Genomic DNA, 19,463 nt, shown 5'->3' with positions numbered 1-19,463 from the left:
GTTACACTTGAGTGTTTCGGATCATTAAGACGTAGTTTGATTAGAGAAACAAAGGCCGAGTAAATATAGAAAGCAATTTTCAAAATTAACTTTAAAAAGTTATCAAAACTAACTAACCAACTTAACGTCAAAAAGCAACTGTCTCTTCAACTTGATGAGTTTTTTTTTGCATCACTGTAGAAGAATTTGAAAATCTGGATTTTTTTTTAAACCAATGCACTTCTTTTGTCTCCGTAGTTCAGACTGATGTTAGCCAACCCCAACAACTAGCAGCTTGTATGACCACCATGTTTTACAGCTTAAAGAAGGAATGATTGAAATAAAAGCCAGTTTTTAAAATATATTTTCTCATTCTATTTTTTTTTTTTTTTTTACAGAAAACAGTGAAGAAAAAATTTATTGAAATCAGAAATTGCATATGGCATAAAAACAAATCTCAGATTTGCTATCGACCCATAAAACCCAGGCTGAGTTTTACGTCAGATATAACTGGACACAAACCTTTCAGAAAGTTTCACTGATGTCTCGTCATGCCAAATAATATTTTCCAAAAGCTGCTGGAGATCATCAAGATGTTTTCTAACAGATGTGCAATTTTGAGTTATTTTTGATCAGGTGTGGTTTTTCGCCTTGAAACTCTCCTATGGAGGTCATTGTTGCCAATAATCTGTTCCCTGTTGTTCAGTTATAAACGCTGACCTCAGCTGAGGTAAGTGAGACCTGCTGTGCTTTAAATGTTGTTCATTCAGGTTAAGTTCAACCAAGTTTGTCTGATGTCAAAATTTGTTTTATTTATCTGCAAAAAAAAAAACAAAAAACTGAAGTTGGTGCACATCTTTTCTTTACACTATTTTTGAATGTTTTTTTTTAACTAATAATGATCCTACAAAACTGATATTATCAGGAAGAAGGAAAAAAAATGCACCAAGACACCATTTATTATGAATTTTAACTTCAAGTGTTGCTGCTGATCAATCACAACAGGCGGGGCGTGTTGCGTTTACCTGGAAGCGGTGAAAGTCTGAAGGCTTGAAGTCATTGGGCGAGCATCCGCACCAGTCCACGATGTGCTTGTACTGACACTTGCAGCCCAGTTTACGGTTCCAGTTGGTGATGCGCAGGTTGTTGTCCACCATGCTCTCGCAGTGGGCGCTGTTCTCCAGCACGGTGTGGAAGAACGACTGAGAGACGAGGAGGAAAAACAGGCGGCGAGATAAGGAGGGAAAAATAAGAGATGGAAAATTAGAAAAACCATGTGCCTGTTGTTTTTCCCCACATAATCCACTTGACAAGAGGAAATAAGATTGGGAGCAGGAAAAAAAATAGATTTACTACAGCTCTTGATAAACATTCAATTTCCCTGCAGAGGTTTATGTTGTTTCCCCCCCAACCTGAGTTAATGGCTGATAGGTTAGGCTCTTAAGTCTTCCCCTGTCTCTCCGACTCTCAGTGTCCGCCTTTGAGTCATCTCACATTAACAAAAGGAGAACAGTGTGACTGTTGTTTGTTAAATGATGCGGTGCAAATACAAAGCAGGGCTTGCAAGTTAGAGAGTAAAAAAAAAAAAAAAAAAGATGTGACCTTGTGTGTGTTTGTGTGCTGGCCTGTGTTACCTCAGCAGGCAGCAGCGTGTACGCGTAGAATCGCTTCATGTTGGTGACCAGATCGTCTTTGGAGTTGATCACATATTCCACAAACACGCGGTTGAGGAGGAACCAGTCAGAGCCGCCATCCACGGAGATGCCTTCTGGGATTTTTCGGTCGCCCAGCCTCCACATGTGAGTGTCGCACTCGTAGAAGAGACGATCCAGACCCTGCTTACGGATGAACCTGACAGAGACAAACAGGACGGTCTGGTCACACAGCTGACAACTGGACAAAAATCTTCTTTCACGAGATAAAGATAGTAGAAAAAGTCCAAAAATGTGTCTAAGATTTTTTTTTTTCCCCCCTTGGCAATTATTCTCTTATAATGGTGCCACATTTGTAAGAAAAATGTGGGTTGAGTTTATGTGATGGTTACCAATCCTAAAGGCTCCGTTCACACAGAAGGCAAATACGATTATGATTTTGTGACATTGTTGGCTGTGAACTTCAAAATGGATCGATAAACTCCTCCATCCATTATGACGTCTGCAAACAATGCTTGTTGAATGACATCAATGTTCTTCATCTGCACATGTGGGTCACTTTGGGGACGTGAACCGTTCACACGGAAATCTTATTTTGGTTGAGTTTAATTAGTTGCATAAATAAAAAAGCCAAAAAAATAAAGTTCAGAATTGAGCATCAAGAACTGCTATGTGGATTTTATTCTCTATTCCTTAACGATCATCTTTACTACAGGATACAACATTTTCATCCTCATTCCAAACCCGATATGAAACCTTATTCCCCGTCTATTTCAGAGACACTCCTCTCTGTAAAGATGCAAAAAAAAAAAGTGAGCAAACGGCACAAAAAATGCACACAGAAATGCTGCACAGAGAGCTGGGCAGCCACAACGTCTCACTAGATATTTCACTACACCCACTGCAGTAACAGTGACAGCCTACAGACACAGCAGGTGGTGTTACTCCTGCGAACAGATCAAGTGTTGGATGCGGGGAGTCAAATTTAGGTCAGGCAGGTCAGACTGCTCCCTCTGCCATCTGAATGGCGATGTGTTGAACCGGTGCTGCGCGCTCAGACATTAATCTTTGTAGTAAAGAGGTTCGGGGCGATTAATGCCGTCGTTGAGAAGTTCGATTTAATTAGTCGCGCGCGTTTTAATAAACAAGAAGCTCTTCTGTCGGAGAGGATCACGTGATCAGACACAGCGGCCGCAATCACGAAAAGGTACCGCTGAGTCACACTGACTCATGCGTGCTTGCGGGACATTTGCTCCCGCTGCTTCGGGTCTTTCTGCCCACGGTGCTGAGCGATGACTGGACCCGGCCACGAGGGCGCGACCGGGCAGAGAGCGAGGTGGCGTCAGCGCCGAGTGGCGCTCTGGCAGCAACCTCGCCTCACCAAGAAGGTTAATTAATGGAGCCCACAGATGGGAAGCTAATTGTGTTATGATTCAGTGTACATGTTGTGTTGGCACATGAGCTGCAAGTGTGGGAGCGAGTGGGGGGGGAAAGAGACAGAAGGCTGCTGGAAGTGAGGCTACATAGGAAGATTCAGAAAGTACGTCTTACCTTGCATTGTCCCGTCCGTGGGACTTAATGAAATTCAGGTCTCTGAACTTGGACAGGAACGCCACCAGCTGGTTGTTGTTCCTGAAATAAAAAAAAAAAAGAGAATGACTTAATCTTGACTGGGAACATATGGTGAGCGCTGTATAGTGGACGGAAATTGATTCTCCAGCACAAATTATAGGTTTAATGACTTTTTGGAGGACAGCTGCGCAAATGGGTTCATCTGTTACAGCCTGGTTGTAAAAGACGCCTTAAAAAAAAAAAAAAAAAAAAAAATATATATATATATATATATATATATATATATATATATATAATGCTGCTTATAATTAGCAAACGCCTGAGAACAACACAAAGAGAGCAAAGTGTGATAAACGGAGAGTTGAGACTGAGAACTCAAGATGCTTTGTGAGACTTTGTTTTGGGCATGTCTGTCCGAGTTTTAAGTCGGTTCTGTAAATGCCGGAACGTCCACTGCACCGAAGAGAGAAAACGATGCTGTAGGCTGGAAATATATGAGAAGTTTACAAACATTTATCAGTGGTACAGAGCCATTAATCGTTGGCCTTTAATAATATATTCACTCCCTCAAAGCTCCAAACAAGTGCGTTATGGTTTGTGGATTGGTAGGACGAAAGTGCGTGTGCCTGAGGTAGGCAGAATCGTATTAACAGTGATTTATGGAGGAAAAAGTGTGTTACAATCTAAAGGTTGGTAGACTGTGGGCAGAATCATGTAAATGTGTGTTTCTCTGCCTGAAACTCAGGGATCACTGTCTGCGTGTTTTAGGTGTTTCCCTGCTGTCAAATACCCGACTTTGACAAACGGCTGATCGACAGAATGCTAAGGACGCAATGCGACCAAATGAATCCGATGTGCTGGAGCCGAGATGCACCTAAAACATGAGATATGACGCAGACTGTAAACCGTGACTGGATTGTTGCTGATAAACACAAGGAGACAACTTACGACAAAAATACCTCCATAAACATACCTGAGCCTGTATGCATAATTTTCACTCAGTTAATGAAAATCCACAAAAAAATTACTTTCTGCTCCCAGTTTTTTTTTTTTTTTTGCTCTATAATTGTTTGAATCTGGGCAAAGAATTAACTACAGTAAGCATTTATCAGGGAGTAGCTTGACTGATTAAGTTATCCAGGTGAGAGAAAGGAGTGATAACCCTGTTTTTCAAAACTCCTCAGAGGAAAAAAAAAAACAAAAAACAAAAAAAACAGGCCCTGCTACTTCTGTTTCACAGCGTCTTGGAAATGTGAGTGATGGGGTCCTTCACGGGTCCTTGTGTTTAAGCTCTTATTGCCGCTTTAAAACGGGGCGAAAGAGATGATGTATGTACTGCCATCGTTCATAAATTCGTCTTAAGCCGGTGTCAGGCAGATCGGATGTGTCTTCTGAGGGATACATTCATTAAAAATAATGACTAAGGACGGAAATCCTTTTAAAATTCAAATCTGGCACGCCGCAGCTCCGCGCGGCGATGCTGCTAACGGAGAATTGACCAGCCGCGTGCTCCTAATATCCGAGCGTCGGCACAGTTAAACAACGAAACAATAGACGTTTCCTTTCTAACTTTAAATCCATTCCCAGCTTCCTTTTCACATCAAAGTTTACAACCCTCCACATTACAGCAATATAAACTCATTTGGAGTTACAGCTGGCTTCTGTGAGTGTTTGTAATGCCACAAAACCAAACTTATAAATCTCCTGTCTTAAGTGAGCACAGAAATATCCCCCCTTATGTCGACAACAACAGCTTTTTAAATTCCAAACTGCACATACATCAACCAAAGCACTCGACTGGCAGGAACGCCGCAAACACATTCCTAAGCAGAAAAAGGGGGGCGGGGGGGAAGACTTGACATTTTACACAGGAATATTTGAGGGTTTTAAAGGGGATCACTGAAGGACTTCAAGACACACATACCAATCAATTAAAGATGTTGCCTGTGCTACTCCTCCACCTCTTTCAAGCTGTTAAAAGCTATTTAGGGTTACACAAAAGACCGTGTCGCCGTCCGCTATTTTGATCAATGGCTCCACGCTGCTCTGGAGCTGTGGAGGGGTCTGCTTCCACCAACACGTCGGGCCAGACAGGCTAAAAGCTTTGCTCTGCAGGCTCTGCCCCAGTCAATGGCTCCAACATCTCATCTGTGCCGGAGCCTTTCACGATGGCCGGGATTGTCTTTCTGAAAAAGAGCAGTGAGGCTCAAGGATCAGTGGGGGGAGAGACAAGTGCATATTAATGTCATTTTCCCCTGAAGGAGCAATTTCACAGCCTGGGGGGTTTATCTTAGGAGGTCTTGAGTCATAAAGCCTAACGGATGATGTGCTGCACAGACCTCCGTCTCCGTCGCCCCCCCCCCCCCCCCTTCCGCCCCACCAACGACTCCTGCACACGCTGTCTGTCTGCTGGTATGCACACTGGCAGTGCAGTGTACAGTCCTTGCACACAGACACAATGCCTTCAGGCAGGAGGGCACACACACACACACACACATAGACAGAAGCAGGGGAATTCATGTCAAGCTCCAGATTTGCCACCTGAGTGGTCACCCTGTCCACTGGGTGCAGTTTGCTAACTGTCAGCCCTGTGGCCGCCCTGTCTCGCAGTGCTGTTCACACACAGAGACGCACTCGTACCTCGGAAAGCCTTGTACAGGTCTATATAGTGCTTAACTTTTCAAATGCTGATTTGTTGCAACCACGAACTGGAATGTATTTACCAGGATTGTTTGTTTTTTTTGTTTTTTTTTTGTTGGGTTTTGTTTTTGCCACAGCCCAGCAGGAAGTAGAAAGGAATGGACACTCGGATTTTCAAAACCTTTTACGAATAAAACTATGGAGAGCTGAGTGAATGCCTAAAATGATTCACACAGCTTTGGTGAATCATTTTAGGTAGTTTTAAGAACAATCTTTTACTGTAAATCTTTTAAGGTTTGTCTCCACCGGAGATATTTTTCTGTTAAGGTCATTTTTTTAAGGCTTGCCACAGCTTCTCAACTTTTAGGTCTGGACTTTGACTAGGTCCCTCGTGACACCTGGACATTTTTATCAGCCACTTACAAGTTTGTCGTTCTTCCCTGTTCCAGCAAAAGAAAACATTCCCCAAGCATGATGCTTCCACTACCATGTTTCATTGTGGTGGACTGTTGGTATGACAGCAACAGGACTATCCGAAGAACCAAATGAGGAAGTAATATTTACAGGGATATATATACGTGATCTGAAACCTTTTAGACTTCTGTTTGACATCTGTGCAATGAACAGCTGCCATAACTACATGATGCCATTCGGGGAACGTGGTCTACTTTTAAAAGTGCATTTTCAAAGTGAAAAAAAATAAAATAAAAATAAAAAATCGAGTTGTGAAAGTTGTGAAACGCTTCCTGCACAATTGAGTCGAGTCTTCTGGGCTTTCTGGTGCCACAACTTCCTTAGTTAGCTGCCAGCTGTTTTGTATGAATGTTAAAGAGTAGCTTCTAACTTCATGCTTTATATCCCCTCCGTTGATTGTGACAACACACAAATAGGAGTTATGACTTTCGGTCTACAATGACTTTGCGTCTTGTCACAGAGCTGTAGAGTGGAGGGTCATATTTTGGAAAGTCTATGATTGTACCATAAGCTTTCTACATTCAGAGCATGGGAACGTTCTCCCTGACATCTTCTCTAACAAACCGCTGAGTTTAAGTCAGAGACAGGTGACTCTGTCTACTAATGCTAGGTATCCCCTTTTTTATGGCTTTTTCATAATTTCACTACTTCTTGCAGATCCAGGACATCAAATTCGAACAAAATAGAGGTGACAAAACGTGATTGTATCTGCTGTGAGGAGAATCATAACAACGAGGCACATGTTTTTCCAACAGGATCTACAATCACTTCACTTTGATAGAATGAGTCACGTTTATTTTCCAACTCAGGAATGGCATCCACAAGACTGAAGCACCATATTTTATTACCCCACATGAATATCGTGTGATGCAGATGAGTCAATCATTGCCCCACAAAGCTGTGACTTCAAAAAAAGCAGTGGTAAAGTCTATAAAAGGTTTTTTTTTTTTTTTTAAAGGAGCCGGCAGAGATAAAAGCTGGGAAAGAGGCCTGCGCTCGCTGGCAAAGAGGGCGTGTAACTCATCCTCCACCCTGACTGGACCCACACAGACACCAATGCAAACATGCATGCCATATCTCCCCGGTGGACACGCAGCAGCCTCTCAACCAGCGGCTCTGGGATCGCCTTTGAGAGCCATCCATGCGGCAGAACAGACATTATCAGGGAATTAGCGGGGAAATAATGCTTGTCTCCAGTCCCACTGATAACAACAATAACAGTCAGGCAGTCCAGGGCCGAGGGGAGCCCCCCCAGCATTCCAGACTGCAACAACGCACGGCATTCACACCGGGCGACAACATTTAGGGACAAAAACAATTGTATTTGTAGGGAAGCAGCAGCTCAAGCTGGACAGCTTAAGTTTATGAGATGAACTTATTGGGTGGATGATGACGGCTCAGGAGGCGGAGTTTTCTTTTCATGGTTGCTACAAATTTTTCCAGATGCAAAATTCTGTATTTCTTTGTTGGTTAATTTAACATATCACTATGTGTATGGACGCATAAATGTCCCACAATTCATTCATACTGTCATAAAAAAGATTCAAAGCACGCTGCATTCTGCAAAGACTTATGTTTACCCAAATATAGTTTACTCTGTTTGAAATATAGAGTAATACAAAATTGCCCCTCCCCCACATGTTGCTAATTCTTGCAGGCCTATAGAAGGCCTCTACACTGCAAAAAAAAGACAAAACTATCTCTGGATATTTTTCAAACACAGAAGCCCAGAGGAGCACCGACCATCACTTGTATTGGTTAGAAAATCATTTTTTTATGAGTAGAGTAGTGCAGGCTCTCTACTTATAAAAAAACACAGCAGATGGCAAGATTCAACAATCAGGTAATATAAGGTAGTAGTATTAGTGTTACTTTATGAAGAGCTGCAAAATCTTTTAATAATCTCAACAACAAGCATTTAACATTTCTTCTTTTTACCCATTTTTGCTACTTTTGCTATTTGCACAATTACAGCTGAAGAGCTTTTAATGCCAAGTTCTTTTTTTGCAGCAGAACATATAATCACTGCTTTTCATGTTTTAAATAGAGGCAATTTGGTAATGTTGAACTTTTTTATGATATTACTGTGAAATTGTGGTATTCTTACTCATGGTTATCATACTGGCCTGTGACTATCACAGCACAAACAGACATGCTAAAAAAAGCACATAATTGTTTTATTTTTTTTTAGGCTGCAAAATCATGAGCAACACGCAAAATGTGTCTTCAGGGAGAAAATAAACCATCGATGCTCAGTGTAATTGCATTTTATAAATCCATCAATGTGTTTGGTGTCTTTAATTATTCAGCTAAATATTAGTCTAGCTAAGAACTGTAATGTAGTAGCTTTGATGGTCCTTGAAGAAGCTCTCTATCTGCCGATGTTTTTGAGAGAGTGAGTACAAAATAATAATGTAAAGCTGCTTATTACACGGAGAAAATATGATTTTTTTTTTTTCCCCCTCAGATTCCCTCCTGAAGATAGGGAGACGGGGTTGTCAACTGGAAAAAAGGCTGAATGGGTGTCAGCTTGTTGCTTGAGGGCACTTGAGCAGCAATGGGCTCACTCTCACTTAGGCTTGAACTCAGACCTGGCACCTACAGGAAAAAAAAAAAAAAAGATCTGCAAGTTCAACTCAATAAAAACACGCACTTCGCAGACTTGGTTAAAGACATACCTTGGCTGCACATGCACTTCCTAAGCAAAGATACAAGAGTGAAATTTCCATATTTTCATATTGCATGGATCCAAATCGTGCCGTTTCCTCTCATTCCCCTCCTCCAACCACCTATTCGTTCTCACTTTCCTGTCATTTCTGCCTCTCTGCTCCTTCTTTCGCTCCATCAATCGTTTCGTTTCCCAGCAGACGGGGCTTAAAAACCTCCACTGTCAGCCGTTTTCCTAACTCTAACACCCTCCACATGCAAATGATAGAAAATAATAATAATAAAAAAGAAAAAAAAAAAACCAGCACACTCACAAATACGTTTAATCAGACGGCCTAACAAGCGTTTAGAGAGAATAAATCTGCACAACTTTGCACAAACAGGGGCTGAGAGCAGGACTAAGATGGCAGCATACAATTTGTGCAAACAGTATTGATGCAGAGATACAAAAGCAAAGCATGCCATTGATTAGGCCAAAACAGATGAGACTGAACCAGCCCGTCATCCGAATCCACATGTGCACCAGCATCTTCGCTCCAGCTGCAGAGACATCGCGGCTTTTCACCCGGTGGCCATTACAGCTTGTCTAAATTCAACTGGTGGACATCTGGCTGTGCTGAGGAGATAACTCTCTCCTTAATAGGGGGATTTTAATTGGCTGCTGTGGAGCTACATCAAAAACCCAGCAGACCCTCAAGTCCCAGAAGGACTGTAAACTCACACCAGTGATGAAAATTTCTCCTCCAAAAGGCTATTTCCATGACTTCATGTCTCGCCTGTGTAGACTTTGCAGCAGTTAATTACACTTTACAGCTTCCTAAGTGGGATGTTTTTGAGTTGGAGGGATGACTCTCGGACGGCGAGGTCCACAACAGACCTGGAAAGTCAATGGTTATTGACCTTAGGCAATTAAACCGCAGTAAGTTAAACATGTAAACTGTTCAATGTGGTGGGAACCAGAAGGCAGACGCTTGGAAAAAAGAAAAAAAAAGGGTATGAATGAACAGTGTTTAAGAAAGCAGAGGTGCTACATCATCGATCTGTTTGGTTTGACTGTATTTAAAGCTCGCAGTTAACGACAGAAGCATAGACTGGAGCGTATTGGATTACTTGGGCATTGACTCAGAGTGGGATGGTACTGTGGTGACAGGATGCTTTTAAGGAAAATCCTTTTCTACATTACACTGCAATATTGCCACGCTGTCGTCGTGTCTCTCTGTTAAAGACGCCGACATTCCTTACTGCAGAATGGCATTGCATAACAAAAATATCGCTCTTGTTATTTTTAAAGGTGGCTTTGATCAATAGTTCTCTGGGACTTTTTTTTTTTTTTTTTTTTTTTTTTTTACAGATTTTTAGTCCAGTACCTGGCTAATTCAGATAGTTGTAAATCTGGTAAATTCAGTCATATGACTCATACATAAACACTGTTACAGTATGTCGCCAATACTATAACAGTGATCACCAAAGGTGGTTGTCATATAACTCACAAGGTGTAGCAAACCAACAAGAATTGTGTTTTAATTTCCACCTCAAAATAAAAGAAAAACACAGAAAAATATAGTTTTAAAAGTTAATTCTTAAAAGAAATGAAAGACAGCATTCACAAATGAGTAAAAACAATATTTTGGTAGTCGGTGTCGATGTCTTGTTATATCTCTCCTATTGACTGAACATATTTTATACTCCTTTGGTAGATGTTGAATGGAAGCTGAACGGTTCGGCTCTAGAACCTTCTACTCCATTTTTCCTACACGCTGCTGACTATAGTCTCTTCTTGCTTAGCTGTGCTAGCTGCTCTGACTGGACTAGTGAGAAAGTAGGACCCCAAAGCATCTGCTCCTAATATAAATAACAATCCATTGCATAAGAAAGTCAGCAAAAACATCTTGAATGCTGTTTTTACATGTTCTGCTTAAGACAAAAGCTTTTAAGGAAATAAGAACTAACATCTAAAAATTCGGATCTACAGAACAGCAAGGGAAGGTTGCTCATCTTTATGGAGCCCTGCATATCTTTATTTCAGAAATTTCCCTCCAAGCTTTTACTGTAACGTGACGGTCCTCTGTTACCTGATAGGGTAGTCGGCAGCGCTGAGATTGATGAAAAAATCCCAGCTCCAGTCCCTCATGGCCAGCAGGTCAGCCATGCTGCGCAGATACATGGTCAGCAAACTGGCTCCCCCCCAGATAGTGGCCATGCGCCAGGGCGTCACCCTCACGTTGGGATACTGGGAAGCGAGGGCCTGCACCTGCCTGTGCAGGTAGTTGGAGCGCTGAAAGAGAGAGAGAGAGAGAGAGGGGAACCAAACTGTGTTTTGGAGTCGCGTGGCTCCTGTTTTGGACCGTGTTCCAGGTTCTGTGCGGCTCACCTGGTCGACGTGAATGTAGTAGAAGTGAGAGGTGTGGTAGATGGCTTTGAAGAGACGCTGGAACTGTCGAGAGGCTCGTCCGTGAATCACCAGAACAAAAGCTATTCTCACTGGTTTCAGCGGAAAGCTCTCCACAGAGTCTTCATCCCACTGGATGTTCACGTTGGCTTTACCTTCACAGGTCGACAGACAGCAGAGAGTTTTCTATTATTTGTGGGAAATTATTAAATCAAACCAGAACAAATAGAATAGAGAGAGTAAATGTAAAGAATAAGTTATAGTCATTTTGTTTTTAGGGTCAGCTACGTTAGAGAAATTAGGCCAAAGAGCCTTTATTGTCCGATCCTTTTTATTTGTCTTGGGCAATTTTACCTATTTTCATCAGGCACTTTTGAAAGTTAATGTTTGAGACCTCAAGGATAGGTGATTTCAGGCTGTTTCTAGACAAAATATGTATTTTAATATGACAGGTAAAAGCCAAAAGCAACACTGAGATAGTAGTGCACTCTTGGTACATAATAATGTCAAAGAAGCTAAAGGAAAAGAAGGAAAATAAGCGTAGAAATGTTAGGGATCATCTATCTATCTATTGACTGTGCACACAGTTATGATTCATATAGGTTTTTATTGTTGCGTGTATCTTAAGGAGAAGAGGATCCAACACTGGTCTGCACTCCGTTTAACAAGGGGAAAAAGAACAACCACTCCAGAGAGACGCTAAATGAGACGCTAACACCCAAATTTGTCACAATTACAAAACCAAACGGGAACATAAAAACAGAATCAGGAAAGACTTAACGCTACAGAAGCACAACGCTACGAGTTGCTCATTTGGTTATCGTTTGATTGAGCTGGAGCCATTTCAACAATCCCAGCCACATGAAATCTGCTGTGACCACCGTCCTCCCGCAGGCAGGAATCCTATGAGAGGTTCCTCCGGGAATCCGGGCGTAGCTTGGAATGACAGAGTGCCATCATACCACAACAGGCCAAACTCCCCGAAGACGTCTTAGACTTTTGCAAAAGATGGCAACGGCAAGAATGTGGGCACACACACCCAGGTTGTGGCCTGTCAAAATGAAGCGATCCCAGCGGTCCTCCGGAGGATTGTCGGAAACATTGCTCAGCTTCATCGTGTGGCTTTCTACCACGCTTAAACAACCCATAAAAATTTACACCAACATAAATCTTTTGATGTAACATAAACTGTAGAGATTTTAAATCAGCACAAAAGGAACAAACTTTCATTGAATTCCTCAAAGCTGCTAACCTCACCCGCTCCTCCCCTCTAAAAATTATCATGGGTATTGTTTGTTTGGGTTTTTTTTTATAAATCTTTAGCTATCACAGCAAATGCACACAGAGAGTTTATGAAAGATTTCTGTTCACTAAATACGCCTTGGGCTGAAGCCTCAAATTACTTATAATTTAGGGTTACAGCTCCCAAGAGCATGTCTGCAGTGTAGACACAGGGAACCTAAGGGAATACTGACATTTGGACTGTTTATTCGCCTGGCATTAAGGAAAAGCCCTCTCTGCTGGCCCTGAGGCCTTGTAATTACAACTGGTTTTGGCGCATGTATCTGTCATATCCATATTCTGTAGAAAACGATTGCACTCGCTGAAATTTAAGGTGGATTTGCTCAAAGGCCAACGACAAGAGTAAGGTTAACGACACGCTCGCTTGGTTCTAACTGGCTTTACCTCCCGTCATTCAATCCCACAGAGTTCGTGCTACACCAGTTCTACATGTGTGTGTGAGAGTGTGTGTGTGGGTGTGTTTGTGTGTGCGTGTGTGTGTGTGTGCGCTCTGAGGGAAATCTGCTGCGGGCCGTATCAGATTGAACAGTAATTGGTGACCGGCTAAGAAGATCCACTGGCTTGCTTTGCAGTCAGATAATTGGCCAGTCGCTTCTCAAAGCACTCCAAGAGTGTGAGCAAGACTGTCTGGCTGAACTAATAAGCACTTCTGTGCGAGCTAAAGTTTCTTTTTTTTTTTTTTTTATTGTCAATTTGGTCAACTTGTTCATCTGCAGAAGAGCAGCTTTGCGTGGCGTATTCTCCGAGCAGACTGTGTACCTGAGCTAAGAGCTTGCTATCAATCTTTGAAACTGCCTTTCCCTCATCTGCTATCATCCCGCACTCTTCCTCCATCATCCTGTGTAACGTCTGGCTCTGACACACCCTCCATCTTAAATGCTCATATGAGAGGGTAGAAGAAGAGCTGAGTAAGGTCCCAGAGGGCATGCACCAAATTGCATTAGAACATGTCTCAAGGATTGTCTCTGCCTTAAAAGAGAAGAAAAAGACACGAAGTGAGATTTGCAGATAAAAAAATAACAAAATCGGTATTGCATTTGATGTTTTCAAAGTGTCATATTTGGTTTATTTTCAGGCAGACAGTGTGAAGAAGACACATTTTCATATCTTCCAACAGATTTCCTATTGGATTTACTGCAGTTTGACTTGGCCATTCCAACACATGAATATGCTTTGGTCTTTGCAGCTCTGGCTGGATGTTAATGGATGCCGACTCCAAGTCTTTTACAGACCATAGTAAGTTTTCTTCCAGGACTTTATTAGGCTCCGTCCATCTTCTCCGTGGCTGAATAAAATAATGATGCTGCCACCGCCAAGTTTCTCCATAGGGGTATGTGAGCAGAATAATGTGTGAAGGTCCCTATCTGTCAGTAAGATCTGTACTAGGTAACATAAAAACAAATAGCCCAACTAATTTACAACTTTATTACATGACATTAAGGCTGTGCTGCAGTAAACCAGGCCTTAAGATAGATGACTTTTTATATCACGGATGGTCTAGCTCTAGCATAATGTTTTCCTTAGAAGCTGTAAGTAAAATAACAGTTTGGAAAAGTAAGTGGGCTCTTGTTCCTTGGTCTTTTATTTACTTTTTTCTGGATTTTTTTTCTATTTACTCATATATTTCATACCACAGATTGTAGGGTACAATAATCTTTTTCAAATGCTTTCATAACTTTTAGTCCAATTCTGCAATTGTCCAATAAGGACTGCCAGGTCATTCCTAACTATTTATTGAGATATATTTCAATAGGACGGTCTCAGTAGGATTTTTAAAAAATGGCCACTAATTAATTCATTTTTCAATTGATTTAAGTAATTCGTCATGGTTTATGACACCATCATCATTTTTCTACCGACATTCATCACCATTCAGGCGGGTCTTTCTCCATTCTGCTCCCATCAGAAAGCAGCCGCCTGTTGATCCGGCAGCCAGAGCAGAGTGTCGTTAGAAAAGTTGGCATGTTGCTCCTAATTTCAACGACTCTAATGCAGAGCTAACACAATTGCTAATCCAGCAGAAGCCTCGAGGATTGAAAGTCGATCAAGCCAAATTGGGCATTTTCGGCTAACAAGGTTAAGACTTGATTGGGAAGGGAGGAGGAATAACACATTGGCAGCAGGCGGACGAAGAGAAAGAAAAGTGATTTAATTTAGTTGTTGTGTTGTTACAGCCCAGCCACCAGGGAAGAGCCCCTTTCAATTTCTTTGTCTCTTTTGATCAAATTGTCAGTTCGAGTGGGCTGCGAGTTGCTGTGTGAGATGACAAGAGATCAGGCACAGACGGGCGACGTTCCCGCTGATGAGGAACGGGAATGCACCAAAGTTGCAAAGTCATTGTGCTTCGTCGAGTTGTAACAACAGGAGCCGGGGCAGGAGAGGTATCTCAGCAGAACAGGCAGGAGGTATAATGGGTTTCTCCTCCTCTCCTGCTGTCTGCGTTGCATACAGTCCGCTGCCTCGCGCGCGCTCGCACGTGTGTGTACGCAATGTTCACTTCAACATGCCTGTTGATGCGTGCAGCTCGCTGATGGCTGCCGGCGCAACAGATTTTGTTTACTGAATCCACAACCAGCCTGCAGATGTCCATAAATTTGTGAGAGTGGTGCGTCTGAAGAAGATGAGGGAACCTGTGTTCTGTGGCCAGCTTGACAAAACAAACCAAAAAAAAACCCAATTTGGGGAGAAACACAAGCAGCATCCCAATTTACTTCACCAATTACACATTGGAAGGGGTGAGAGTGGGGGACGTACCTCGGCTTTGATGAGAAATTGCAATTACGAGACGGGGAAATTTTTCTCCGTCTACTTAAGCTTCGCTATAGACCTACTGTCTGTACGTAACTTTGTGGAGTGGTTACTTTTGTTGTTTTCTCTGGGGGGGGGGGGGGAGAGACTTCACGGCAAAGATTAGGCAGACGTAATGAGAAAAGTAACATGTAAAAACAAGACAAAAAGGGAGGAAAATCATTCGGAATAACTTTTAACAAGATTTTCTCCGAATGATAACTCCCCGGCCGGAGCCCTTAATTTCATCCTACTTAAAGTATTTCTCACTCCTATTTTTTTTTATCTATAGCTCCTGCTTTCCTATAAAAGTTGCACTGAAACATTCAATTTAATTCTACTTATTTAAAGACACAGTGACATGTTTTAGGAGGAATTGTTTAAATCATTGTCTTTACCATAAATTAATTGCAGTGATTTTGTAGATGGCTAACTTATGTTCCAAAAATTTAACATTTAGCTTGGTGTGTACGGTTCTGAAAATGAAAGAAGTATTTGCTCCTTTCTGGTATCTTCCTGTTTTGCTTTTTGTTAAAATTTTCTCAAATCGTCGCACATATTTCAGTCTGAAAGATAACCTAATCAATATTTAGTTTTTAAATAATGATTTCATTTGTTAAAGGAAAAACCAATCCGACCTCGCTCTGTGTTAAAAGTAATTCATTTCCATGTTAAATCGTAAAGAAACAGTTGCCATTTTGGTTCGGTTTGGTTCGGACTCAAACCCAGGCGTTTCCCACTGACTGACCAGGGGAACCAATAAATGACTGGACGGAAACCTGTCTGACAGCAGGAAGTGGGCTCAAAGATCAGAACAGAAAGAATACAGAACAATGATGAGAGAGCTGCAGGAGCCACTGTCCCCCGTCCGGGTCAGTTTTCACGATTTAACAAGGAAAGGTGTCGGGAAAAATTTAATCCATGGGAGAGCTCCAAAGAAAAGAAAGAAAGAAAAAGGATAAGAGAAAAAAAACCTACAAAAGCCTGTGTCAAATTTACCAAAAAAAAAAACATCTTGATCATCTTCAAAACTTTTGGAAAAAGTATTCTGTGGATTATGAAGTGTTGCATCTGGGATTGAACTCAACAGTCAAACACGATGGCGGCAGTGTGATGGTCTGGGCCTGTTTCGTTGCTTCAGTCCTAACTAGTGAACTCATTGTTTTTGCTCTCTGATGGAGTCGAGTTAAATCCTCCTTTAGTGAAAAAGAAAATAATAATTGAGGGTTTTGGAGAGCCCTTAGTCAACGTCTGGGTTTAAATCCCGTAGAGATGATGTTTGTTGTGTGATCCTAAATAGATTTTACAAGCTCGAAAACGCGCCAATGAGACGGGATTAAAATAATCCAAGAAGGGAGGGCTACAGTTCCTCTTCAGCGATTGAAAAGACTCATTGCCAAGTTGGTAGTTTTAGCTGCCAAGGGCGGCACAGTCTACTAGGGATTACTTTTTTTCATACATCAGAACTCTGTAAGGAACCAAATATGGGTCCCCCCCCGTCCCTCCCCAACACTGTTATACAAGTAACTTTACAGCTTCAAGCAACTATGCAAACCTCTCTGTGGACTGGAGAACTCGGCGTACAGTGAGGACGCTGCCCATTTCGAATGCTGCTCGGTCAGCAGCACTGAGGACAGCGGCGCGTAGAGCAACACTGAAATGTGAGGAGCGACTGAAAAAGAAGTGTCACAGCAAAATGGCAGCTCTTTCTCACAATTCCAACTAGAGGGAGAAGAAGAGGAGGGGGCAGGAGTCGCGGGGAATCTTTGGAAACTTTTTAATCAGAAAGTTTGTTGACAGCTCCGACAATCAGACCAGATCCTGAATTTGCATTCAGATGTCTCAGTGTTGGCTGAGACGCAGTGATACCTTTTCAAATGGTAATTATAATTTCTAGTCACAAATGAGTTAGAGCGTCTGAGGGGAAGCTTAGAAAAAAAGCTCTGTTTGCCTGAAATACGTGTTTCTGTTTGATTTTTAAAAAGCTAAACGGCCATTCGTAGCCATTAACTTTAACATCATCTGTATTTTCCCATAGAAAGCAGATTAACACATTCGAATGACGCACGACTTTTTATGAACTGTGCAAATGCTGTGAGAGCGCAGGTACAGCCAGCCGCACTTTGCAAAACAAAAGCAAAACCACACCATCGTCCGCTACTTCCTGTTCTCTTCTTCGTCCACCAGTAGCAACATCCGGCTATTGATCATGTGACTCGTGTGATGTAAAAAAAAAAAAAAAGTGTTTCAATGTGGCTGAAAAATCATCTCATTCCAGTGCGAAAGCCTTTTCTCTAGCAACGTGAGTTTTGTCTTTTGAAATCGCTGCATTTCCATCAAGCGGATTTACTTTTGCAATCGCAATTTGCGCAATTTTACGGTTAATGGAAACGCAGCTGCTGTCTCCTTTTAAGACAGAGCAGCCGAACCCATTAACTACAGCTACTCTTCCTGTTTTTCTTTCCCATAGAAAGTACTCTTGGCTTCTGCTGAGTTGTGTCTCCTTCCAAGATGAGGCTAATTTGTTTATGGCTACTGCAGCCATAAACCTCGTTGTATTCTCCTAGTTAATGTCTCCAGAGAAAGAAGTCCAGACTCATTGCCTCAATGTTTAGCGCCGTCACTTTCCTCAAACAAAATCATTGATGGAGCTATTGCGGTAGTTAAATATGTCCATACACTTTGTAATTATCTTTTCCTTACAAAGTATCCCTGACCTGGTGCTTCCAATCTTTTCCATACAGCAAGAACTCCTGCTGCAATCTAGATCAACTTACTGGAACAGATTCACACCGTTCTTCTTGATTGGAAATTGTGAAAGAAAGTTTGCGTAATCAAACGAAAGCCACACAAATTGGGAGAGCATTCAAATTCTGCCTCTCATGTAAACATAAAACCATGACAGCCCTTCGCTAGAGTAATGCACTTACCTTCTATAGGGCAATAACGAGTTACTGCATCAGGCATCAGCTGGCCCTCCTTGTGTCTGCAGTAGACTTCGGCAATCTGCTGCCGGCACTCCTTGCTCTTGGCTCTGGACAGGGCAGAAATGGCTTCCTTGCCGCTGATCTCGCATTGCGGCGGCTGATCGTACGACACCTCCAGTGTCGGTGTAGTCGCCTGCTTCCTGTGCGGATGCTGATGTCTGTGCTGGGACTGGCCAGGCTGGTCAAGTGAGGCACGCGTGTGCTGCTGCTGCTGCAGGCCTCCAGCGATGCCCTGGCCACCAGGATAGGAGGCATTGTTTCCCAGTTCTAGCGACTGGTGGCCTATGGGCAAAATCTCATTGGAGCTGCGGCCCAGTCTGGGGGAGCTGTCGTGCCAGGCCTGCTGCTGGGTGTGGGGCTTCCCTTGCACACGCTCCCGCTGCTTGCTGCTGGTGGCGCCTACAGATTGCCGGTGCGAACGGGCACCGAAATTACTATTATCTATGTTCTCAAAGTCTTTGGGCACCGAGTTCTCATTGTTGCTGTCAACTCTGCTTTTCTCCTTCGGCCGGTGGGAGTAATACCCGTCCTGGAGGGAGACAGGTGGAGCAGAGGAGGACAGAGACGAAGGAAGTGTTGGAGAAATAGAGTGGGGAGAGAGAGGTAAGAGGAAGAGCAAAGGGGGGACACAAACAAGAAAAACAAGATCAGAACCGAGCGAGCACCGTGCATATCAAGTGTTGGATTAACAATCAACATGGCATTAATGACTAGGCAGCACGGCGCCGAACCACGAGCCATGAAATGAAGCAGCAAGGCACCACAGGGCGCTACATAACTCAAGGTGATACAGGTCTAGGGACTCCGTTGCTCCGTGCCATCGTCAGATTAGCCCTTGGTTTCAATTAAAATCTCCTTCAAACAGACCCAACGCTCGGCAAACAAAACACCAAGAGGGACTGAAGACGCAGAACATGACCGAGCATGAGCGTTCTCTCTTTTGCTTGAGACAAATAAAAATGCAAAGAAATTGCAGAGGCGTGGCGTCTGACTGCACTGCTCAGCACTGCATGG

General features: G+C 42.6%; 1 protein-coding gene across 1 annotated transcript in view; it reads right to left on the bottom strand.

Moving 5' to 3' along the window:
- Nucleotides 1–19,463, bottom strand: part of xylt1 (xylosyltransferase I) — a 103,314-nt gene that overhangs the window by 33,344 nt on the left and 50,507 nt on the right. Inside the window, exons 2-7 of the mRNA XM_015001799.2 lie at nucleotides 18,393–18,978; nucleotides 11,356–11,528; nucleotides 11,057–11,259; nucleotides 3,183–3,263; nucleotides 1,614–1,830; nucleotides 1,005–1,181 (exon numbers count right to left, since the gene is read on the bottom strand). Coding sequence (XP_014857285.2) covers nucleotides 1,005–1,181; nucleotides 1,614–1,830; nucleotides 3,183–3,263; nucleotides 11,057–11,259; nucleotides 11,356–11,528; nucleotides 18,393–18,978 — 1,437 coding nt within the window. The remainder of the gene's footprint in view (nucleotides 1–1,004; nucleotides 1,182–1,613; nucleotides 1,831–3,182; nucleotides 3,264–11,056; nucleotides 11,260–11,355; nucleotides 11,529–18,392; nucleotides 18,979–19,463) is intronic.

This window comes from Poecilia mexicana, unplaced genomic scaffold (genome assembly GCF_051168715.1).
Source record: "Poecilia mexicana isolate PSO_F unplaced genomic scaffold, ASM5116871v1 scaffold_1, whole genome shotgun sequence".
Taxonomy (NCBI): domain Eukaryota; kingdom Metazoa; phylum Chordata; class Actinopteri; order Cyprinodontiformes; family Poeciliidae; genus Poecilia; species Poecilia mexicana.
The sequence above is the reverse complement of the archived record's forward strand: the minus strand, read 5'-3'. Positions and strand labels throughout refer to the sequence as shown.